General features: G+C 42.6%; 1 protein-coding gene across 1 annotated transcript in view; it reads right to left on the reverse strand.

Annotated features, from left to right (window-relative positions):
- The window catches only part of METTL24 (methyltransferase like 24), a 47,067-nt gene that overhangs the window by 16,120 nt on the left and 7,410 nt on the right, over positions 1–23,537 (reverse strand). The window contains exons 2-4 of the mRNA XM_010561678.1: positions 11,404–11,502; positions 7,476–7,615; positions 1,378–1,606 (exon numbers count right to left, since the gene is read on the reverse strand). Coding sequence (XP_010559980.1) covers positions 1,378–1,606; positions 7,476–7,615; positions 11,404–11,502 — 468 coding nt within the window. The remainder of the gene's footprint in view (positions 1–1,377; positions 1,607–7,475; positions 7,616–11,403; positions 11,503–23,537) is intronic.

The raw sequence follows: 23,537 nt of genomic DNA on the forward strand, positions 1-23,537 counted from the left end.
CTGAATGCTAATAGAGCAAGAAGCTGTATACACTTTTCACAATGTGCCAACACACTTAACCAGATCCTATGCCATGTGTACACAGCTAGAGGAAAGCCTGATTGCATGAGTTACATGTGCATTATGTTCCTTGGCCTTCCAGCTGGCTGCTTTCATGTCAGGTAACTTTCACCCAGAAAGCTATATACTCAGAATTCATAGCTACACCCTTCTCATTCAGAGAAGGTCTTACAGTCACTCTGTACTACCATGATTACCTGAGAACTGACTGTTTGCAGCAGGTTTGGTATATTGCAAGACTCATACACTTTCTGGATCAGGTCATTAGACATTCGATCTGTGACTAATTCTTCTAAAATCAAAACAATCAATGTAAGGCACATGTCAAAGGAAAGTCATCTCTCTTTCCCCAGATGTTTCACTAATGCACAGCCTAGTATAGTTACAGTATGACTAAGAAGTAGGAAAAAGCTTCTTTTTTCTACTCTTATCTTCAAAATGGTCCAATCAGTAGAACTGAACCAAAAGAAAACACTGAAGAAAAGCAAGAAGTGAACTGAAAAGGACATCTTGCATTTTATAATAACAAACCAAACAAACATTGCACTGCTTGCTTTGTAAATCTTGCAGAAAAGCTCCTCCTTAGCTCAGGCTGCCTATTTCTTAAAAAACAAAGACAAGCAGAACTAGCTGCAGGCAATGAAGTATATTAGCATTTGAATTCATGCTTGTATGTTCTCTGAAGGAAAAACTCTCTTAAAAGCAACCTAAGGAGCTTCCTCAAATGTATTCTGGCAACAGTTATTTGAGACTTGAAGATTTCTGATGTCTTTAAGGTTCCTTAAAAACAAACTGGGAAATGGTAAAAAAACCCACAGATTCCTGCCAATTTCAAAACAGGATGTTTTTGTTGTTGATGACTGTAATTAGGACCAATGACCTTGAAAATATAAACAACCCATCCATTACCTCTTCTCTTCTAATTATTGTTGCAAATATTTTTTTTTCTCTTTATAAACTTGGCTATATGAGTACTTTAGTGCTCATACTCAGGCAAAGACCAGAACTTCCACAGCACTGAAAATACTAGCACCCAAGGTCACCAGGTAGTTGAAGGGAAAAGGAAGGAAGGGAGAAGGAAAGTATTTCATATATAGCTAGTGATTCAAAATCAAGGTGGCTGTTATCAGCACACAGAAAAAGCAAGACAGAAAAGGCACCCCTAAAAGAAATGCATTACAAGTATTGCTGAAGACCGACCCATTGTCAGGAGATAATCTTGGAAAGTGCCCGAACTCCTGAGACAGCAAGGAGAAAGTTCTGCAGCTTTCCCAACACCTAATCCTGCAGCCAGAAACCTGACCCTCAAGTCCTTACCTTCTGGTGTCCAAATTCATTCAATATTGTGCCCAGCTTCTTTGTGTTGCTGTGAAGTTTATGAGCAGCAATGGCTGGATTGGGATCCCTCCAGTCAATGGACAAGCGATGATACCAGAGGTGCCGACCCTCCTGAATGTGTGCTGACTTGATGCTGGGGTCAAAGCGATGCACCTCGCATCCGCTGTTGGCCATGCTGATCTCAAACTGGTTGTCATCATTGCCTAGCCTATGAAACAAAAAGAAAAAAAGTAACTATTAATGCTGCAAAAAGCACTATTAGTGAGTAGGACATTCTGAGGATTCATAGTAAAAGAAGGTAAAATCCAACCTATTTGTTTCTGAAGCAGAGGAGCTGTTGTGCTCCTTCTTGGGATATATCCACAGCACTGAGCACAATCTAACCCTAATTCTGCCAAGATAACCAGAAATAAAGTTTAGGGTCCACAATAACACTTGCTGAAGATTTGGAATAAGAAGTTAAAGGAAATTTAAAGGAACATGTGTTTTTTCCCCAACGTCACATTCATAATTGACCTTAAGAAACTTTTAATGAATTTTTTCATTTATAGAATGAAACCACTGGAGTGGATTGGATGAACTAACCTCACCAGAAAATCCAAGCTCAATGCAATATACTGCATACAATTAGAAAGAAGGGCTCCTTTCAAGGTAAGAACTAAACCACTTTTAGACAGGCTGATAACCTTCCCAAAAAGATTCTTCTTAATTCAGAAGCTGACATCATTTATAAGAAAGTAAATTAAATGTTAGAACCTTTGTGCTGTCATTATTCCTCTATTCATATTTTATATTCATATGTATTACTCCATTTTCAATTTACTTTTTCTTGACAAGATTACAGTATGTTCCTTAGTCCCCACTGCACAAACTTCCAATAACCAAGCCATAAGCAGAAGAGCAAATACATTTAAAATTTATACAATACTGTTTTGTAAAAATCAGGCATATTTCCCAACATGTCTGTAATCTGGTGTTACAAGGATGAGCCACAATGGCCACCAACAGGGACAAGATGCAAGAACCAAATGCCTCTCTTTCTCCGTGCACAGGAAGAAACAGATAAAAAAGCAAATTTAAAAATAACCCTTCACAACAGTAGCGGAGTTTTTACACAGACTTAAGGGAAAGATTGCTGCTAATTTGGCAAAGACCCCAAAGAAGAAGAAAAATTAATAGCCCCATCATACAGCAGTGTTGTCTCAGTCCCTGTCTCTGCAAGGAAAAGATGTACTTTACAAGGCTGTGCCATAGTCCCACCTCCTACAGTCCATTGGTTCCACACAGGGTACACTAAAACTAAAAAATTCTGGTATTTACCATTGCAATCACATGTCTGGACCACAGGCCTTCCCTACTGCATAAAACAGGATGTCCTCTTCATTCCTACTCCTCCAAGTTTGTTCCAAACGTGGTTCAAATCATGCACTAAACCTTAAATTTAATCAAAATTATGCTGTTGGATATACACACATGTAGTGCTGGGAAGCGAATCAAGATTTTTAAATCAGTACTTCAACCAGTTGTACTACTTGAGAATATCCACTATGTACTCTTAAGCATGGCATTTATCTATCATACACAAACCATTACAGGGCAGTACTCTTAGAGCTTCTGTCAGAGCACCTGCTACACTATACCACACCACAATTATCCTTAGAAATGGTGTGAGTCTGAAATAATTCTGGCTATTTGCATCAATATGTAAAACGCAACACATTTTAGATCATGCTACACTATGGTACAACATTAAGCCAGCACTAAATGTTTTTCACAGATGACATACTGGTAAACTAAAATGAATCCAACTCATGAAACAATATTTGGAAGAGCGTATGTTTTAGAAGTTACCAATACGGTATGACACTTGCTCTAATACTGGCTAAGCACAGCATAACGTTGCCCTATTAGAAGGTTTTCTAACCATCTTCCCCTTCAGGTGTCCTGGGAAAGTAGGAGGAGACAGGGTTTGGAAAAACAGCCCAGCGTCCTTTTAAGAACAACTCTATTTCACAGGATTCCAGCCTGTACAGCCATGTAGGAGGAAAAGAGAGGAGTTTTCTTTCAATACATTCAACACACATTAGGAAAAAAGTTCAGAAGTTAACCAAGTGAATCGACATATTTGTTCGCATGTGGCTTTCTACAAAAGGGACACTGATGAACAAAGACCAGTGTAATCCCTTAGGAATGAGAAGCTGGCTAAAAATGAACAACATGCAAATTGTTGGGGACAGTTACAGCATTAGAGTGATGAGCCTACCAGCGACTGACAGACACATGAGTCCGTGACACACTTCTAACCGTACCAGCTGGTACAATCCAGAGGGCCAGATGCTTTTGATGTAGACAAACCTCAGGCTGCCTCCAGACAGACTGCTATTCATGTGGACTGCAAAGGGAGGTTCACAGTGGTGCAAAACAGGAAAAAAAAAAATATAGAGATGAGGGTGAAGAAGGTGCTGATATATCTTCTGGCACTCCAGCTAACAGCTCAAATTTATGCCCGAAGATCTAACCAACAGCAAACATTCAGGAGAGAAAAATAAAGTCATCTCCAAAAGAACTGGTTTGAAAAATTCCTGGCTCACACGTGATCACACTAAGGGATAACGCAGCACAAAAAAGTAAACAAATGAGGTGTCCAAAGGAAGATTTTGTGTTACTTAAAAAGGGACTATGATTTTAAAAGAAAGGTGTGGAGGTCGCAAAAGAGTAGAGAGGCCCTTCCTCACCGTCAGGAGAGAGCAGCTGCTGCCTCCAGCAACAGCAAGATAAAAAGTGCTAAAGACACCGACCTGTTTTTACTGTAAAGGAGAAGAGGGCTCGGTTACAGAGTCGGCAGTCGCACACAGTCCCCTGCAGCGGGGACAGAGGTGGGCTTTCAAAGCAGCAGGACCAGCACCTGCGGGATGGGCTCTCCGAGCCTGCATGCCAGCGGGAAGGAAGGGCTGGCTGGCACTGCTCCCCCCGGCAGCGGGGCAGGGACGCTGACCCAGGACGGAGCGCAGCACAGCAGGGAGCAGTGTCCCTTGGCTGTCCCCTGCTCCCAGGGTTGGTGGAGGGTCACGGTACACAGAGCCTCATGCCCGGAATAAACACCGGGCTGCAGCTTGCACTGAACGGGGCATCCCACCGGCCCCCGCGTCATCCTGGGGCACAGCGAGCGCGCAGGTGGCACAAAAGATGCTTTGTCTCCTCCGGCACAGCTCTAGTGGACACCAGCTGATCCAGCCTGATAACCGCAGGTTCTCCAGCTCCCACGGGGACCACAGGGCAGAGCTGTAAGAACATGCACGTTAAGGTCCAGCTTTCCCTTTCTGTGCTCCCCCTCCTCCCCTTCTTTCTTAAAGGAAGATAACTGAGCTCTGAAGCTCAGGGGAGAAAAAAAAAAAAAGCATCCCCTGCTTGGATCCTAAAGCCCCTACACTTTAAGATCCACCTGAAAGGGCTTTTATACAGAATTGCAGCGAGTCTCTTCAAACCTCAACTGGTAAGTTTCCGAAATCCTATTCATTTATATTATCCCAGCGTGAGTGCCTGCCTGTGGTGTTTGTAACAGACTTAGCTTAATCTAAGCAGATTTAGCACTAATAACTAGAGCTCACTAATGCATATTGCAATTATGTATCATACTGGGAAATCCTGTCCCCCAAGCAAAAACATTGCTGCCTCCCAGCAGTGGAAGCAACTAATACCAAAAAGATCTCCAGACATTTCAGCCACTGCTTGCTCCCATTCACAAGTAACCTCTTCTAGAGCATTCAAGAAGGCAAAGCCTCAGCGGCATGTTTTGTTCCATTTTTAATGATATATGGATTTAATTCAGAATTCCCAGTAACACTCACACTGAACTTTCACATTTGTCCTCCATCCATCCTCTCCACAGAGAATGTTCTTCATTGGAAGCAGCTGCTCCCCCTTTGCTCTTTATGAAGTATATGAGATAACAAAAATGTTTAAAGGGGACTTTTGTCTTACTCAGAACAAAATTACTTTTCTGCCTGTGATAAACTAAAGGAAGTGAGTCTGAGAGAAGAATTATGCAGTAACAAGCTCCAAAGGCTGCAGAAGTAAACTGGAGGATTGAAGACTGCTCCTCCCTAACCTCAAATATTTCCCTTTTATTTTTCAGCTGTTTCATGTGATGCATCATGGTTGGGTATTTACTGCACTTGTGTATCTGATGATTGATGGGAGAACCAACATCAACTTCAATCTCTGCTAAGCCCTGCTGTTCCATCAGTACAGAAAATCTGGCATTCAGGCTCCCCATACCATACCCAAAACAGCACCACATATAAAGCACTGGTATACATGCACTAGCTCAGATTTGTTCAAAACCATTAGCAAGTTAACTTTGTGCTGGTCAGCTTTGTGCCAAATCTGCATTTCCTAGCACAGATGAAGTTAACTCTGTGTTGTGCCTACCGGCCAATTCAACAAAAATACTGTTCTCAACCCACTCTTGGTCCATAGGAAGAGGGACATTAATAATACAGGAGCTCAGGTGTAATATTAATGATCATGTAACTTGAAGGGCAAGTCTAGATTAATTCCACTGAACTTTGAGTACTTTGCTAAGACATCTAAAGTCAGCAACCACATTATCCCAGACTTCCTCTATAATCAAAGGAAAGCTACATCTACCTCCAGAATGCTATTTAGCTTAGCTGATTTTCCACCTGAATGTGCATGCCTCTCCCTACTGATTACTAGAAGGAGCCTCAGGCAACGAGCCAGTACTACAGTCAAGCAGATGAAGTCTGGACCTGAGCATGGGATAACACAACATCTCTCCTAACTTCCACAGGAATGTAAAAAACTGAGGGCAAAAAAAAAAAATCACATAAACCTACATTTTGCATTAAAACCAGGTAAGTATAATTTGAAGCAGATTGCAAAGAACATTCAGAAAATAAGAAGCAACAGCAGTCAAGAGGAGCTTGCTCTCTGTATATGTGATTTGTCTCTAAGGGGCATGTTATTGTTGTTCTGCCACAGAGCAATGCAGCTGAACAAAACCTGAGTGCCCCTCACCCTTTGAGGATTTTGGTCTTTACAGCTCAATATAAACTCAATCCAAATACAAACCCACCCAAATTAACAGAAAACACTCCCTTTAACTGCAGTCCACTCTGCATCCACTTTACGTGAACTGCTGGTGTTAACTGCCATGTGCTAATCACTGAGAAATGCCACTCAAACACAGTTCCTTGATATCCGCCATTTGTAAACCCACAGCAGCAAAATCACAGAAATAAACTGCGCTGGTTCAAGGGAATTAAGCCTTTCAATACATCTCTAACCTAAAGCTGGCTCCCAGAACAGCAAAAACAGCTTTATTAGGCAGCAGCCATGTGGTTATCTGTGTGAAACAAGCTCCAGATCCCAGCGATCATTCTCGTAATGCTGATGGGTAATGCAAAAGGCCAGTGGCCTGATGAACTCAAGAGAACTGACCTCCCTCGTCCTCCCAGGAAGCAGGCTGCATTTGTGGTTTTATTACCTGTGAAAGCACTTGTTCTGTGAAGAGTGAAAACTTCAATCTCAAGTGCTGTGAACATCATAAACGCTACAAACATTTTGAAATAAAGCCGCAACATCCTTTATTATTATCCCTTCGGCACATGTCACCCCTGAAGTGCTTAGCAAACACACTCTCATATGGAAATGTACTATTTTGTCCCAGGAGTAGTTAATGAAGTTTTGTAAGTAATGCTGCTGAAGTACCTGGCAATTATGCAAGTCATTTCTGCTCAGGGAAGATGCTGTAGGTTTCTCAGTTTGTCTCACTAATTTCCATCTTCCTCTATGTTAACTACCACTCACTACCCACCATTAAGCAATTTGTTTTCATACTGGTATTAGAAAAGCAAAGGAAAACAAAGACCCTCATGGACAATGGTTTTTCCCTAAAAACAGAGTTTACAGAAGCACATCTATGCGTAACAAACACACCTGAACAAAGTCTGTATTTTAAAAGACAACCTTGTCGCAGCCTGTGTTGCATTTATAGGGCTTTTTGAAGCTAGGTGTCATGAAACAATTTGCTGTCTTTTAAAGAGAGCACTTACCCAAGGGAATAGAGACGGCATTGCTTGCTTCTGATTCGATGAATGAGGCTAAACCTCTCGTCAAGGCAGATCGACCAGGGCTTCTTTGCAGTTTCAGAGTACCCTCTCAGGCTGTTCAGGTTCATGTGTTCACATGAAATCTGTTGAAATCAAAGGATGTGTCATTTTAAGACATGACTTTCAATTTGTTTTTAATTTGCCTTCTGGGGAAAGAGTGGAAACAAGAATAATGTTAATTGGTTTCATTTGAATCTGATTGTCAATCTGATACGCAGCTATGGAGATCTGATGATTTTTTTTCCTTGTTCATCTGTTCTGCCTGGTGAAACTTAAGGCTTACATAATCCCCGAGAGAGCAATGCAGTTTGAAAAGCAAATAATTAAGTATTAGTACTATACCCAAAAATCAATTTTCCTGAGAAAAAGGTATTTCGACATTAAAATGTTTAATTTTTTTTCTTTTCAAATCTTGGGAGTGGATTCTGCATCCTGAATAATGTTTAAATCATGTCATGATTCAAGATTGTAATCACAAGTTGCAGTGTCACCGCAATGTACGCCGTATACCTTACCTAGAGTGTCCTGGATCTCAGTTCCAGAAGGGATTTAATCATTACCCCAACACATCCCCTCTCCAACAACAAAGGGATTTAAACAAGTGCTTAACTAAACAGAGGAATCATAGCATGTGTGTCTATGCTGTGCTGGCTTAGACACTGCAGTCTAAAGCCAGGAGAAAAACACTGCAAAAGGAGTAGATAGAAACCCTGCAGGGAAGAACACTAAGTCAAAGTCCTTGGAAAGACCAAGAAAGCAAGGACTAAAACGTGCTGGATTCATGAGCAACCTGGAAGGGTCAAAAATCAGCCAACTGAGAGGCTGGGCAGCAGCCTGCAACAGCCAAAAGACAGCCGTGACTGAGCCAACGAAGCTACGGCCCTGCGAGTGACTCCCTACAGAGGAGTCCCTGCCTGCAGCACCAGCTCTGCCTGTCCGCCCAGCAGCTCGGGCCAGCGCTTCACCCCCACCATTCTGCACCATCCTCTTCCTCCAGACCCACTCTGGAAAAGGCAGGCATGGAGCTGGGGAGCGCCGCAGCCTTTCCAGCATTTGGGAGCCAGGGCACAGCAGGCGATGGAAAGCCAGTGCAATTTGTACAGCTCTCACCGTAGCAGTGGTAAAGAGGTAATGGGAAGCAGAAGTAAGCACCAAAGCTGTGGCTACTTCTGCCCAGGAAAGGCTGAGCTGCTCTACACCAGCATCAGCTTACATGTGGTGGCTGAAGAACTTTTCAAATCATGTGCAGCCCTGCCATCAAATTCAGGGGTTGCAGGGCACAGGCTGCTAACACGCAGATAGGAAAGCAAAGACTGAGAAGAGTTGCAGGAACCCAGCTGGGCCAACATGACAAAAAGTTGTTCTTCGGGTCCAGTACCAACCCTGGCTGTAGTGATGGGAGCTGGCACTGCCAGAAACCCAACGATAAAAAAGGTGGAAAGAACAGTAGTAGAGACAAAACCAGGTTAAACATCAGTCCTGAAGTGACTGTTCTCATCTTGCTCCTTCCTTCCTCTACAGCAGACTGCCCAGGCTCAGCTCTCAGTTTTAGCCCAACCAAAAAGCACAGGTCTGGCTTCACCTAGAACCACAGGAATGGAACAATTTTACACAGGGGTGAAAGTGAAAACTGAAACCCAGCCTTTGCTGTGGTAGGCACTCTCCACCATTTGTCTTACAATAAGTAAATAAAACTCTCATTCTTTAAGAAGCTTAAGCTCTGAAAGTTCATTATCTGGAACATTACATCCAAAGAGCTGCACGCTGCATCACCACCTCCCAGCTCCTGCTCAGCTCATGATTCCCATGGAAAATTCATAAAAGCTAATATAGCATCTCTTCATGCTGCTCTCAGGATTCACAAAGTTTTAAGCAATGATTTACACTGCACCCCACCACCCATTTCCCTTCAGTCACATAACAATCAAGGAATAAATGGCATTGCAATAACAAGCACTAATTTTAAGACACAGAAGAATAATATGCTCTCTACAGAAAAGTAAGATTCTGCAATGCTGCCACTTAAGTGACTCACGGTATTATGAGCAATTACAACACTCAGAATTTGGAGCAATTGTAATTGCTCTTGCTACTTAATAGCTGTTGCTATAAAAAATTAAAAAAAACCTGAACTCTGCCTTTAGCACTATCACCAGTCTGTTGCATGATTTACAGACCCCCATGCACTGAGCTCATGTCCTGTTCTGGGCTTCTGCTTGCTACTATCACACAAACAACAGCACATGTATGATGGTTCTTCTGATCATTAGATAACCAGCATTGAAAAAGCTTTTTCTGGCCACACCTCGACCCTGCTGATATGGAATCCTCCCCCTCCAGCAGTTCAAGCCATTCTACACTAACGGCAAGGAGCTGAACTCGGGCACAGCAATTAGTAGACACTTGCTCAGCAAACAAGGAAAATGAGATTCCATGCTCATCTACGTAAGCAGGATCCCACTTCCAGAAGTGCTCATACTAGTCATGGTGTTACCCTGTCAGTTATTAATCCTATAACATCTGCCAGGTCACGAACAAGGATTTCTCTGGTTTTTTCTTTTCACTTATGCTTGTGTCCCCCCCAACACGAGGGTCAGTTACTCTGGGAACGAAACTTCTCAATTAGTGTGTCAGAAGTAATAAACTCTCTGCTAATTGATGTCCTTGTAGGCTTTGACCCAGCTAGTAGAGTTTAGCAGCATCTGCCACTGTTTATTAAGTCACCAAGATGAAGGATGTTTTCAGCTTAATATGCCTGCCACAGCCTAAACTTCTGTACAACAAAACAAGCAGCTCTACACACATCTCTTGCTGTCTCCACATGACCATCTTGCCTCCTGCCCTCTCAGTGCTGGCACGAGTGGAGGCAGAGATGTCATTTTCCTGAGCATTTAGCCAGGGGTACCTGCAAGCTGGAGCATAAGGGAACACTCTGCTACCCTCCCAGTTACCACACCATCAGCACAGCAGCATATTTTTAGACGTTTTTCAAATTAATATCGTCTCAGCCTTGAAAGTATTGCATTAACAAAGAATTTCACATGTGAATGACATCTCAGTGACATTAGCACCTGAGGCTTTTTGCTGTTCTCCAGTGTAAGCAATGGTGCAGTTAAATCTGTATTCAAGGGTCAATTGCTGAAAGACCTAGGTACCAAAAGCAGCCGCCCTGTCGGAACTGTGGGCATCCAGCACCTTTTCCATTTTTTTATTACAGGAAATGCATGCGTAAATGCTGTTGTGCAGAAGTGATGCCTCCATTAAGACATGATGGCCCAATTTCCATAAATGCTGAACCCTGGAAGTATCTGTCAACACAATCTGGATTTGAAAAAGCACATAAAACCACTGATTTTCCAGGTCATCATTTTTGTCCTCAAAGTATCAGGACTCTATTAGTACCACTGGGACCACTTGTCCAAGCTAGGGACTGATGCCTTGTTCTCATTTTACTGGGAATCTCAAATGCATCCTTTTTAGCTAAAATGAGCCTGGTTATCACATTATTATTGAGAGGTGGAGTGGCTGAATACACAGCTCTATCACTACAGAATGGTCTGTATTTTTCTGTGTCAGAGAGAGTGAGAAAGAGAGAGCAAATGGGAGAGGACAACCATGTCTGGAATTTCAGTCATATCGTACTCCTGTCAGGACACGAATGCATCTGGAAATAAAAAGCAAGGAACTAATGCATTCTTTCTACCCTGTGTTTTGACCTTTACATTCATGTTGACCATCACTGTTAGGTTAAGTAACTTTAGAAATAAAGCAGTTTTGAAACAAGTTTGGTGTGATGTTAATTCCTTATCTGAGAGGGAACAGCCTGTGCCAGGCAAACTGTTTTCTAAATGAAATGAAATGAAAAACCTACCTGAGAAGTGCTAATGTACTTCAGGAACCTCAAGGCCTCGTAGTTGAGGGAAGGAGTTGGACTTGCCCATGGTTGTAGTTCAATGTGCCATCTTACAGTCTGCAAAGCAAAACAAAAAACACTACTTAAAGGAACAGGATTCATTTCTCAGCACAAGCATAAAATGCAAGGGCTAATAAATTAAGGAGATTTAATTTCAAACAAAAAGAGTTTCCTAGGGGCTAGTGTACACATGAAAGTAATTTCAGAATAAAGTAGGGTTTGAACTACAGTGAAAGAGCATCTAACTATGATTTATCACGATCAGCTTTGAAAGCAGATGTAGGTAATTCAGAAAGAAAGGGCTCTTCATCCAGGATACATGTGTCAACACAGTTACTTTAGGACACCCAAGTAAGCCCTGCCTTGTAGAAATGCATGAAGAAAACTAAGATCTGAATAACTAAATCCTCTAGCAAAACATCTGAAAACAGTGAAATAATTTTAATTTTATATCTATTGCATATCTCCACTTGAATGTCCACTGAAACAAGAACTTGGATTGCGAACACTAATCACCAAAGAAAACCTCTGCAAACAATCTCTTTCCTTTTTTAAAATCAAGGTTCAATAGAAAAGAAAGCTTCTTGTGGTCTTTGAGAAAATTCCTCTTCCTCTCCCACGCTTGCCTGACAAGATACACCAGAATTCTGAAAAAACGTCAGCGTGGCTACGTGTAGCCCTACCACTCCTCACTTTCAGAGCCCCAGGGAAGTAGATTTGGTGGATGTTTTCTGTACTCTGTACGAGTCCCCTCAGCTCTGAACCTCAGGGATCCTGTCAGCTCTTCCAGCAACACTTCCCACATAGAGTGGGACAGAAGAGGTCTTTCAGACACGTGCTTGCAGAGCAACGGGGCTCTGCGCTCCCATCTGCACCACCTTCTCCAAATTCTGCCCGCTTTTGTCACACTGGGAAGTTTAGACATGTTATCTCTTGCCCTCAAGTAGATATAAATACAAGCACGGTGTTAAGTTGTACTAAATTAAGATTGATTCCTCATGACTCTTCATCTTGGGGCTCCAAAACTCACTTCTATGGCTGGGCAGGTATTATCAAGCTTCCCTTTAATCATCTCTGACTAACTGAGCTTCCATAATGAACAGGATAGGGTTTTTTTTTTTCCATAGGTTCATGCTGACATTCAATAAAATACCAAACAAACAGGAACCTCATTTGGGATTCCCACAGAACCTTATTTCAAATGAAGCCCTGGAAAACTTGGAAATAGCAATTAACCGGAGGGGATGGAGGCAGATCAGAGAGGTGAGGTGCTGAGTCCCCAGACAGGACGGGTCTGCGGTACCAGGAGAAGAGCCAGCACGGTGACAGCGGGAATCCTCTGACGCCATAGAGGAACGCAGGAGAGAAAAAGAGAGGTGAAATTAGAAAAGAAAGATGATTAAAGAGGACCACCAGACCAGATGGTGTTTGCCTTAAGCTGATATCATGAACTGATATTTTTGCAGCCTAAGTAAACATAGTCTGCAGTGAACGTGAGCCAGGAGGTCTGTATGAGGTTTATTGTTCCTTTAGGGTTTCCTGGGTTTTTTTGGTTTTGGTTGGGTTTTTTTTTTTTACCATAAGAAGATGCTGAAAAGGACATTTGAGATTTTTTTTTTTTCCCCCAGAAGCAGACAAAAGTAGCATTTCCCACCCTGAAACTTGCTGCCTGCAGCACACACGGGCTCCTACACCCTGCACAGCACAAGGCTGTGGGAGCAAGCTAGCAAGCAAGCTCTGCAGCAGCACATAGCCCTGACCCGCTGATTGCAAAAGGCAGCCTGCAAACACCTAACAGCAGGAGGATAGGTGCACACCGGGGAGGGAAATGCCTGTAATCTTTCAGAATGAGTCACACTTCACATGGCTGAACAACGTTTGCAATGACAGGAATGCTGCCGTTTCAACAGGCTTGAAAGCTGAAATGAAAATGAAGACCGACAATCATTTTCAGACAACCCGCTCCCTCCCCCAGACACCTAAACATCTGTGCCCAGTTATTCTGAAACCTATTTGTGTGAGAAGTAGCTCATTAAGTAGGGGAATTGCAGGGTGGCCATTGTGGCACCATTCAGCAAGAATTCCCTCTGCACAGAATTGACGGGGAAGAAAGAGAGGAAAAAAAAAATCCTTATAATTAACCACGTGAATGAGGTTCTTTTTCAGCAGAGTGCAATATCAAAGAGCCACTGTGGCTTTCTCTCAGGTTCTTAAAATCTTAAAGATGACAAACTGCCTTTCCACTGCCTCCAAAATGTATCAATAAACACATGACTATGAAGATCAAAACCCCAGTGACTCAATAATGCAGTTAATTTTAAGGGGGGGGGGAAGGATGGAGAAAGAGATCAACCTTTTATATAGTTCTTTAAATTTAGGAGCACTACACAAATGCTACTTTTGTGACAGAGATCAGAGCTGAGCTTCTGTTTGACAGCAATACTTTTGAACAGCTTCCCAGGTCCCTTCTCCTTACTAATCAGCAGCCATTTTCCATTCACTAACTAATACATTAGAGAGGTCTGCTCCTAACACCTTCTAAACACCCCTTATGGGGCACTGCAATAGCTGCATTACAGTAAGATTCACAGACGATGAATGGGGGTGAAAATCCAGTACATCTGTTGGACCAGGAACACCCTCCCAGCTGGTAACTCACTGACACTGGTGATGTGGTATGGGCATGTTCAGGATTCACAAAATACACTCCTGAAGGAGCCATTGCCTATGTACATTGGTAGCCTTTGTTTATAGTTTTTTTCCAGGTAATTTTCAGCCTGTTCCATAGTGTTTCCATGTAAGCCTTCTCAAATAAACTCTGCAGATTAAATGCACCTGGTCCCTGAGAACCAACTACTTTGTGAAAATCAGGTTTATTCCTGGTAAACACATGTTCCTTATTTTGAGGAGTTTTTCACCTCTAGACTTCACACTTTTATTTCCCCAAAGCAGACCTGACTGTGGCATCATGATTTGGATTTTCTCACTTGTCTCACAGAAACCTCTAGAGTAAATTACCAAGAGCAGGTCCCTGCGGCTGCTGTACAAAACAGGCTGAGGAGCAGCTCCTTTCACAGGGGGCTTCTACAGCAAGTACACAAGAGGAGCAGAGGAGGTATTACGGTCCATATTATGTAGCTTTGGATATGAAATTCAGACAGACCTCCCCAGGGTCACCCAGGAGGAGCCAGACAACCACTTCAGACATCCTGCATCTCTGGCTGTCACCATCAGTGTGCTATCTCCCTATGGTAAGGACGCATCTAACAAGACACCATGACTGTGTTTCCTGAACACCAGCGCATCCTGGTTTCACAATACAAAGAGATGGAAGTACGTGGAAAGTTACAATGCCACTTAAAAAATATCCTGCTGAATATCTTGAAGTATCCCTATATTTATATTGTTTCACTTACAGACACCTTACCTGAAATTAGCATTGTATGAAAAATCAGTCTTCAGCAAGAAGACTGGCACTGGTCAGACACTGACTTCAGCTACCACACAACTGTAAGAGATATCTAGAAAGTGCTGTCCAGAGTGATGTCTAAATTTTCACCAGATGAGATAACCACAGAGCAAAGAAAGCCTTAAAGCAATGTCATTGCTTTGTCAGGAAAACTAGGATGCATTTGAAGGTCTGATTTCTTTCCGGGTACTTCACACTTAAGGATAAGGACTGATGTTTCCATCAGACCAACCTGATAGTAATCCACAGTGACTTCTCTCTGGAGACCACTTTCTAGATTTTTCTCCCTCATCAGCCATCTATGATAGTCATTTGATAATCCCTTAATAATCTGTAGTATACATATGGTATCATTTGTCCTAAAAATCTGAAATCATAATATAAAGTTTAAATCAACATGTACAAAGGGCTCACAAACTAGCAGGTGTAAAATTGCAGGTTTGCAAAATATCTGGCTTTCCTAGCAGAACTTGAACACCGAAGTATAAATCATTAAGTTCTGTCCAGATCAATCGTACAGTTTCAGCGCACTCATTCAAACAGCCCAACCCCACCCTTCCCGTCTGTTTACATTTGAAAGGGAATTATTAAGTTTTCCATACTTCCATCTTTTTTAACCCAGTAACTGTTTTTTTCCCTCCTTTAAATCTCCTTCCTTTTTAGCAGCCTATTAAAACAGAAACATATTAGCCATGTTTATAAACAAAAATTTGGGAATCCCATTGCCCTGCCAAGCAGTCTGTTGATTCAATGAAGAAACAAAAGACTTGTCAATACATACAGAGATGTCTTAACCAAGGCAAAAATTTTAAATCCTCTAATTAGACTGTGCAACAATAATTTTTTACATTTGAGGCAGGACCAAATGTGAGCGAAAAGCACTTGTGGCAATAAACTCCATCAATAAACATAAATATTTGCTAGCCATAGAAACAAGCGGCATGCGCATCTTCATCTCCAACCATTCTGGCTGTATTTTGTGTATCATCATGCTCATCCCTTTTGGAAGGGTACAGTGGAACAGAGCTTGCTCGTGGGTGAAATTTTGGGTTTAATCAGTTTAAAGTGCAATGGGTGGGATTAAAATTGCAGAATTTCAGACACCTACAGGGCAAATGTGTATTTATTGGATGGCATTCCTGAAGGCTAGCCCTTCTGAGAGTAGATTGACCCTAGATAGGATTTACAGGCCTTGGCCATCATTTTCTTTGGGCTCCCTCTGGAGTTCCAGTGGTCCTAAACCAATTATTTTGTGGGCTTGGGTTTTTTTCCCCAATTCAAAAGTACCTTAAATAGTGAAAGCAGCATGTTGCAGCCCACCCAAGTACTGGCTTTGCCTCACGAGGGACACGCAACAAGTGCAAAGCCTGCTGAGATGAGTGGGAGGGCTGTTGAGGGTACAGGCGGCCAAACCTGGCACGTTGCTCCTCTCTCTGACGACACGGAGCAGCTTCAGTGGCGAATGATCCCTCGTGAATGCCCACATTTAGTTTCAGAGGCAATTAGCTGGTTGACTCCAAGGGAGAGCTGGGAGTGAAGAAACATTCCTGCATTGCAGACAACCAGGGACCAAGCTCCCACAGCAGGCTGGGGAGCTAAGCTATTTGACAGGACAGACGAGGCAGACAGGCTCTTTAAGGGAATGATTCATCTCACTATAGAGAAGACGTCTAAAATAAGTAAGATGACTCATGCACTGGAAACATCCATTTCTCTCCATGACCTCCAAAGGAAGCCTGGAGGACAGGCTCAGATGCGCTTACACCATAGATGTTCAACATCACAGAAGAGGAACCCCAGACCAGAATATCATACACGCCATGCTGCAGAAAAACTTGTATTTTAGAGGGCTGAGCCTACTCTTTAGTCGTGAGCCTCAAGCAACGCTTAATTGTACTTTATTCTTCAGCATGGTTGCGTAACTCCAAACGTTTTATGTTTGGAGCAGCAATACGTGGCAAAAGTAAAAGAAACTCCACCTCAAAGCGGAGGTGTCAATAGGAAAAAACAAGCATGCCTCAGCCTTGGCAAAGACCTCCTACAGAAAGGTCAATTCATACGATCCCCTTTAGCTAAATGTAATCAGCATCATGCAGAGGGCTCACAAGAGGTACACTCATAAAAACATGCTACGCTACATCATTAATGTAGAAGTAGCGGGGACACGCACAGGCTCAGTAAGCTGTAATTTAAAATACAGGTTTACAAAGTGACTATGACTCATATTTAAAGCTCCGAGTGAATTCATTTCTAACATGGCTGGCTTTATACATAACCCATCCCTACATGTCTGAACTGTTTCTTTCCCTTTTATTTTCTTTTATATTACTATTATTTTCTATTTTCCTTTGCAGTTTGGCTTTCTAAAACATATGAGGTTTTTGCTTAAGAAACCATATTGCAGAAATTGCTATATACACTCCTGCTCTGTACGTGTGTGCCTGCACTGAGCACAAAGCAGTGGATTCCCTCTGAGGCATCAGGCATCGGGAGGATCACAGGGCAACACAGCTGACATCCAGTCCTGCAGCCACCTAAACTGAGAATTTCCATTCCAACAGTGAAACATTTACGTGCTACAGAAAGTCCATAATGAACTGGAAAAAAAATTAATACAGGAAATCTTCCTATTTCCCCATTTTTTACTTTTCCAAGTTTATCTACAGCAGAAGCATCTCTGACAACACTGCACGGACGCACACGGCCTTCTTCATACCCAGCCACCGCAGGGCTGCTCCATCCTCTGCATGCATTGGGTTGGTGCAGTGGAACAAGCAGACCACATCAGGAGTCCCTCCCACAGACAAACTCCAGCGCTATTAGAACTGCAGCGTGTTACAGAATCACAGAATGGTTTGGGTTGGAAGGGACTTTTAAAGATCACCTAGTCCAACCCCTCTGCCATGGGCTGGGATACCTTCCACTGGATCAGATTGCTCAAAGTAAACAGTATTGGTCCCAGTATGGACCCTTGAGGGACACCACTCGTTATTGGTTTCCACTTGGACATTGAGGCATTGACTATAATTCTTTGGACATGGCCATCCAGCCAACTCCTTATCCATCTAACAGTCCATCCATCAAAGCCATTATCCCTCCAATTTAGAGGTAAGAATGTTGCTGGGGACCATGTCAAAGGCCCTACAGAAGTCCAGGCAGATGACATCTGTAGCTCTTCCCTTGTCCACTGATGCAGTCACTCCATCATAGAAGGCCACTAGGTTAGTCAGGCAGACTTGCCCTTGGTGAAGCCACATTGGCTGTCTCTAACCACCTCCCTGTCTTCAGTATGTTTTGGTATATCTTCCAGGAGGATCTGCTCCATGATCTTATCTGCAGATTTGATTGTGGAACATCAGGCTGAGGAACAAAAGCTTTGTGCCAAGATGAGCAAGCAAGATAACGCATACAGTCAGGCTCTCCCATGCAGCAAGGCTACTTACCAGAGTAAACCCTGCCTATGGAAACCAGTCCTGTGATAAGAGTGGTTTTTTTCTGCATTAATAAGCGGGTGTCTTCAATTTAAATGAGTTTTTGACATGACTTGTGTATGAAGAATTTTAGTAACTAGAGGTGTTTATGTCTGAACATGTGCGTTTTACTTTATTGAAGAAGGAACTTCTAGGATGCACTTAACGCTCCCCTGGCTCCTCGCTCTCTGTGCATCACCTCCTCTGAGCCCCGGCAGCGCAGCACACATCTCTCTGCCTGGGAGCAGGAGGCAATTGCTGCAACAGCCAACTTACACAGCTCTGAGCATCACCCAGAGGGCTTCGCTTGAGAGCAGTTTATCAGCACTTGCTTCCCAAGGCTGCCGTTTGCATGATAAAACTCTTAGGCTTAGCAGGGAAAAGGGAAAAAGCAATACGATGTGAATGCAAAGTTTTACACTGAAATGAAGAAAACAATTTTCTGCCTTCAATTCTCATCAGAAACCAAAAGAGTCTTTACACGCATACATAACAAGCCCTGGAAAGGCAGCAATCATCAAGCCTTTCACCTCTGCTCTCCTTTTGTTAAAGTTCATATTTATTTTCTGCTCCTTCTGCTTCTGATTTCCCATCTGATGGTATGAAATGGAGCCACACGCATACAAATTACAGCGCTTGCGGGGAACTGCTGGCCTAACCTGCAGGCAAGCCACACCATCAACCTCCATGCAAAACACCAACAACTTCCATGTCATGGGAGGTTCAGTGTTTCGCACGCAAAGCCCACGCTCAAGCTCTCTCCAACTCTACTTTTAGTTTTGCGTATTTTCCCCCAAACAAATGTCTCATAAGAAAAGCATACGCAGAAAAAAAGGATGCTTGGCACCGACTTTAAGTGACAGAATTTATATCACTTTAAGAATTAAGAAATGGCTTTGGAAAAAATAAAGAACAACATCTTCCAAAACTAACATGACACAGCCAGATCTGTAGAGCAATTTAGGTGACTAATGCTCCACTGAATTCAAATCGAAACCCTGACTTCCATAGGAAATGAGTATTGGGAACCAGCTTACCAGGTTTAAATTAGCCATTGTGGACACCCCCTTGTAAATTCACTGGCAGACCTGGGCTTCAGCAACTAATATACATCACCCTGGGTGCAGGTTTGTGACTTACAGGAAGCACATGTTTGAGAACACTTGCCAAAATATTAATTTGTAGGTACTTATGAATTTGAAAAGCATTGCATCTGATTTATTATTTACATAGCATAACTACCACCCCTTGCTACCTCTGAGGAATAAATCCACTGCAGCCAAAGGAGCTGGGAGCTGCAGAGGTAGGAAAGGGCAGTGTTGAACTGCGAACTCCTCCTCCGACCTTCAAAGGTCACCAAAGACTGATGGCTTTGCTGTTGGAAATCCCAGCAACATCAGGGAGAAATACACATTTATTAAAAGAGAGATTGATTTTACTCTGCTAACAGACAAACAGCTTTAAAAACAGTCGAGTGGGATTTCTTTTCTATGGTAATAGAATAAAATAAATAAATTGGGCAGCAGCATTCCAGTGCTATCCAGAGGCTGACAGTGTGGTAATTTATATCTGATGGAGATCAAACCAGGAGCCAGAACAGATTGAAATTTATGGAAGAAAATTCTCGAAACTGCTTAAGCAGTGTAATAATCAGGTGAATTATTTCCAGTGCCTGCATGCCTTTGCCAACACTTAAGGATAACAGCAAGAAACAGATACAGCAACTACTGGTCACTGCTTGTCAAATTCAGACTTTAGCTAAGCAGAGGCAAGACCACAGTTTCAACCTGTATTCATAACTGCTTTAAATGAAGTGCTTTGGTTGAGAAAGTACGGGAGATGTCATAATCCATACAATAGGGGAGGGGGGGAAGTTATTTTCCTCTAGGTTGACTTCATTGCAATATTCAAACCACGGAGTACCACAAACAGAATTCATCAATAAATAGTCAGCTAGCCAGATAAGCCAAGTTTATTTTGTGCAAATTCCAGCACTCTGTGATTTACAGATAGGGATGCCTCTGGCAGCCTATCCGCTGACTTTAGCAGGCTCTGCCTGAGGCTAAGAACTGGGGAAAAAGAAGGCTCTTTAAAGCAAAACTTAATACTTTCACACAATTAAGACTATTTCGCACTTGTGCAGCTTTCTGTCACATGCAAGTGGAGCGCAAATGTCTAACCAGAAATGGTCCACCGCGCCTTCCAGCCTAAAGGGAGGTCTGAAGCATCAGAAAACCCCTTCCCCTTCATCTGCCCCTCCCGAGCAAGGACCAGGAGGACCTTCCGTGCCCAGGGAGCAGGAGAGGCAGTATTTGTCACTAGGCATCTATAATATCATAAAGCAAGTAAACATTAATTCTTATCCATGGGTAAATCAAAAGGCTGAGTGACTTCTACAGGTATTTAGATTTCATAGCATAAAACCTCAGGTAAGATAGGTACCTATTGTGAATATGTTCTAGGGGCTTCAGTTCACTTGATCATACTGGGTTTTACTGGACAGCCAGGGAAGACTTAAAAAGCCAAACTTCACTTTTTTCTTCTTCAAAACCTTATTTCATACAAGCGTTAGTTAATAAAACAGGGTAATGGAGCTCCACAGAATGAAACATATACTAGCTTTAAATGTCTACAAACATAGTCCCTTTCTTGTTTTTAATATGATTATGGATTACCGCCCTTAGTCTAGAGCTATGTAAATGTCTTCCAAGCAAAATAAAACAGTGTGTTGGGCAATTAGCTCCCCATGTCTAGAAAGGGAACGAGAGCTGGCTTACAAGTTGTTAGGACTTTAAGTACAAGATGATACGTTTATTTTCCCATTTATAAAGAAGAAAACCAAGCTTGTTTCAAAGCACACAATTTTGAAATATTTTTTGTTCAAGACAAGTATAGACCCCAGTATCATAAGCCCACGGAGGATGGGCTGGGGCAAATATGCACCATCGTCTTTAGTTAAGGACATTTTCCAAATGTTTTATTACCAATTCTGAGCATTATACAGAATATAGCACTGAACAGCTACAGGGTTTGACCCTGAACTCCTGATGTACCCAGAATTCCCACAGATTTCATAATGAATAATAATTGCAAGATCAAACCGTTAATCAAGACTTCTAAGAAGAAACATCAGCTCAGCAGCAGCCAGTTGACACATAATTGCTTCTTGTTTAATTTTCTCAAAAGAGCAAGGGGAAAGCAACAAGATGCCATTACTTTGCTCTATTCAGGATGAAACAAAGTTAACTTCTTTGAAAGTTTCGGTACTGCAGAGCAACTATCAGGAAAGCCCCAAAAGGGACATGACATCAGTATTAAATTTAGTGTTCCTTTGGGGTTTTTTTGAGGCAGCTCCTACCCTGCAGCATTCATCTCTGGGATAAATCTCAATCCTCCACTAATGCCGTCAACTCTGCAGGGAGCAGGAAGGATTTCAAACTGATTCTTACCATTTTTAGGCTTCTAAGTGGCAAGTATTATTTAACATTACATGCCATATCAATAGACATTACCATGTCTTCCCCCTAGCATTTCAAACACTGTCTCTTTGTAAAATATGAAAGATGATGTTAAATAAAGGGCACTGACTTTGAAGCTCCCAGTTAATTATTTGACTTAGCTAGCTGCTAGGAGAGGAATGAGGAAGAGGGCTGGGGATGGATGGGGCAAAGTGGGGGAGGTTAAAGTACCAATGGCAACTCTACGATATTAACGTTCACTGGTTCTAACATCATTTTCAACTGCATGCATTTCCCAGCCAGGTCCAGCCCTTGGCACATTACCGATATTTGCTTCTTTGCTAACTTTTCATCTAGGTTAATTTTCCCCGGCAGACTGCCCTGTCACACACACACACACACACACACAAAGAAAAAAGTTACTTATTACCTCATCAAAAGCAATAGCAAGAACACAAAGCATCCACTGTTTTAGCAATATCCCTAAGGGAGACAAGTTGCCCAACTGGCTCTTTGCATGCCTTTCCTTGCTAAGCTCTCAAGGCTCACAAAGTTTGTCTTCCACACCCCAAGAAGTGCAGAGGGTTCAATTCCTTCAGTCTGCAGGAGCCACAAGGTCAGTCCTGGAAATGACCCAGAATTTTGTCACTTCCAGAAAAACCAACAGCAAAGTACCTGAAGCTGCACCTGAAATCTATCAGAAAGCAGAACCTGAAGTAAACTTCAGTGGGTCACTTGTTAAATGAGCTGTTGGTTAGCTTTTTCTGCAACAAGCATGTAAACTCAGAGATTTTCCATGTAAAATCTGAAGCAGTTGGCTTGACCTGAAAATCCTAAAAGACTTCAGAAGCCAATGGCTCACTGAAAAGTCCTCCTGATCCTACACTCCCAGAAGGTCCCATTGCATGACAGGGAGAGGTGGCAGCAGGAAGGACATTCCTCACAAGGATGCCCCAGATTTGGGATTTGCAAAGCCAAAACAGTTCTGTGGTACTGACTTTCGAAGAACACTGCAAAGCTCTTTTGTTCCCATCTGCAGAGCATAAGGAGAAGACTTTGCTGAGAAGTAAGATTTCTGTGTATGTGGTAACAGCTGCTGGAACTATAACATTTATCACTACACAAAGGCATAAGGAAGATTTATTTATCGTATTTATACATGTGTCAGGAAGGACGTAAATTACAGGGCTAGTTTTCAAATGTTGCAAAAAATGAGGAAGAAAGCAAAATAACCACCAAGGCGTTTCCCCAGAGCCAGACCCAGGACTTGTGCTCTTCAGGGGGTCAGCAGTCACCCAAGGACACCCCATCCACCCATTCCCTGACAGGGCAGCCCATGAGCACCTCACAGCCAGCGCCTTTCTTGATGGCACCTGAGCCTGATGGCACATTTAAAAGAAAGGCTACTGAAGACAAAACGGAAGACCAGGCAGGGGAAAACGCGTGTCACTGAAGATCCAAACTCTTCCACTTAGTACTACGTAAACAGCTGGGAACGCTTCCGCCATCTCCTGCTTAAAGTGACTGAGTTGTTGCTGTAAGAATGAGCTCAATATCACGGCTTTCATCTATCTGATACCCAAGGCATCAGTCCACCTACATAAATGGCTTCCATTACCCTTAGAGATTTGCTAACTCAAAATAGGACAGCATGTCAGTCACCCTGTCACTTTTGTATACAGAAACACTGACGTA

This window comes from Haliaeetus leucocephalus, unplaced genomic scaffold (assembly GCF_000737465.1).
Source record: "Haliaeetus leucocephalus isolate CR32 unplaced genomic scaffold, Haliaeetus_leucocephalus-4.0 Scaffold149, whole genome shotgun sequence".
In the NCBI taxonomy this organism is placed as follows: domain Eukaryota; kingdom Metazoa; phylum Chordata; class Aves; order Accipitriformes; family Accipitridae; genus Haliaeetus; species Haliaeetus leucocephalus.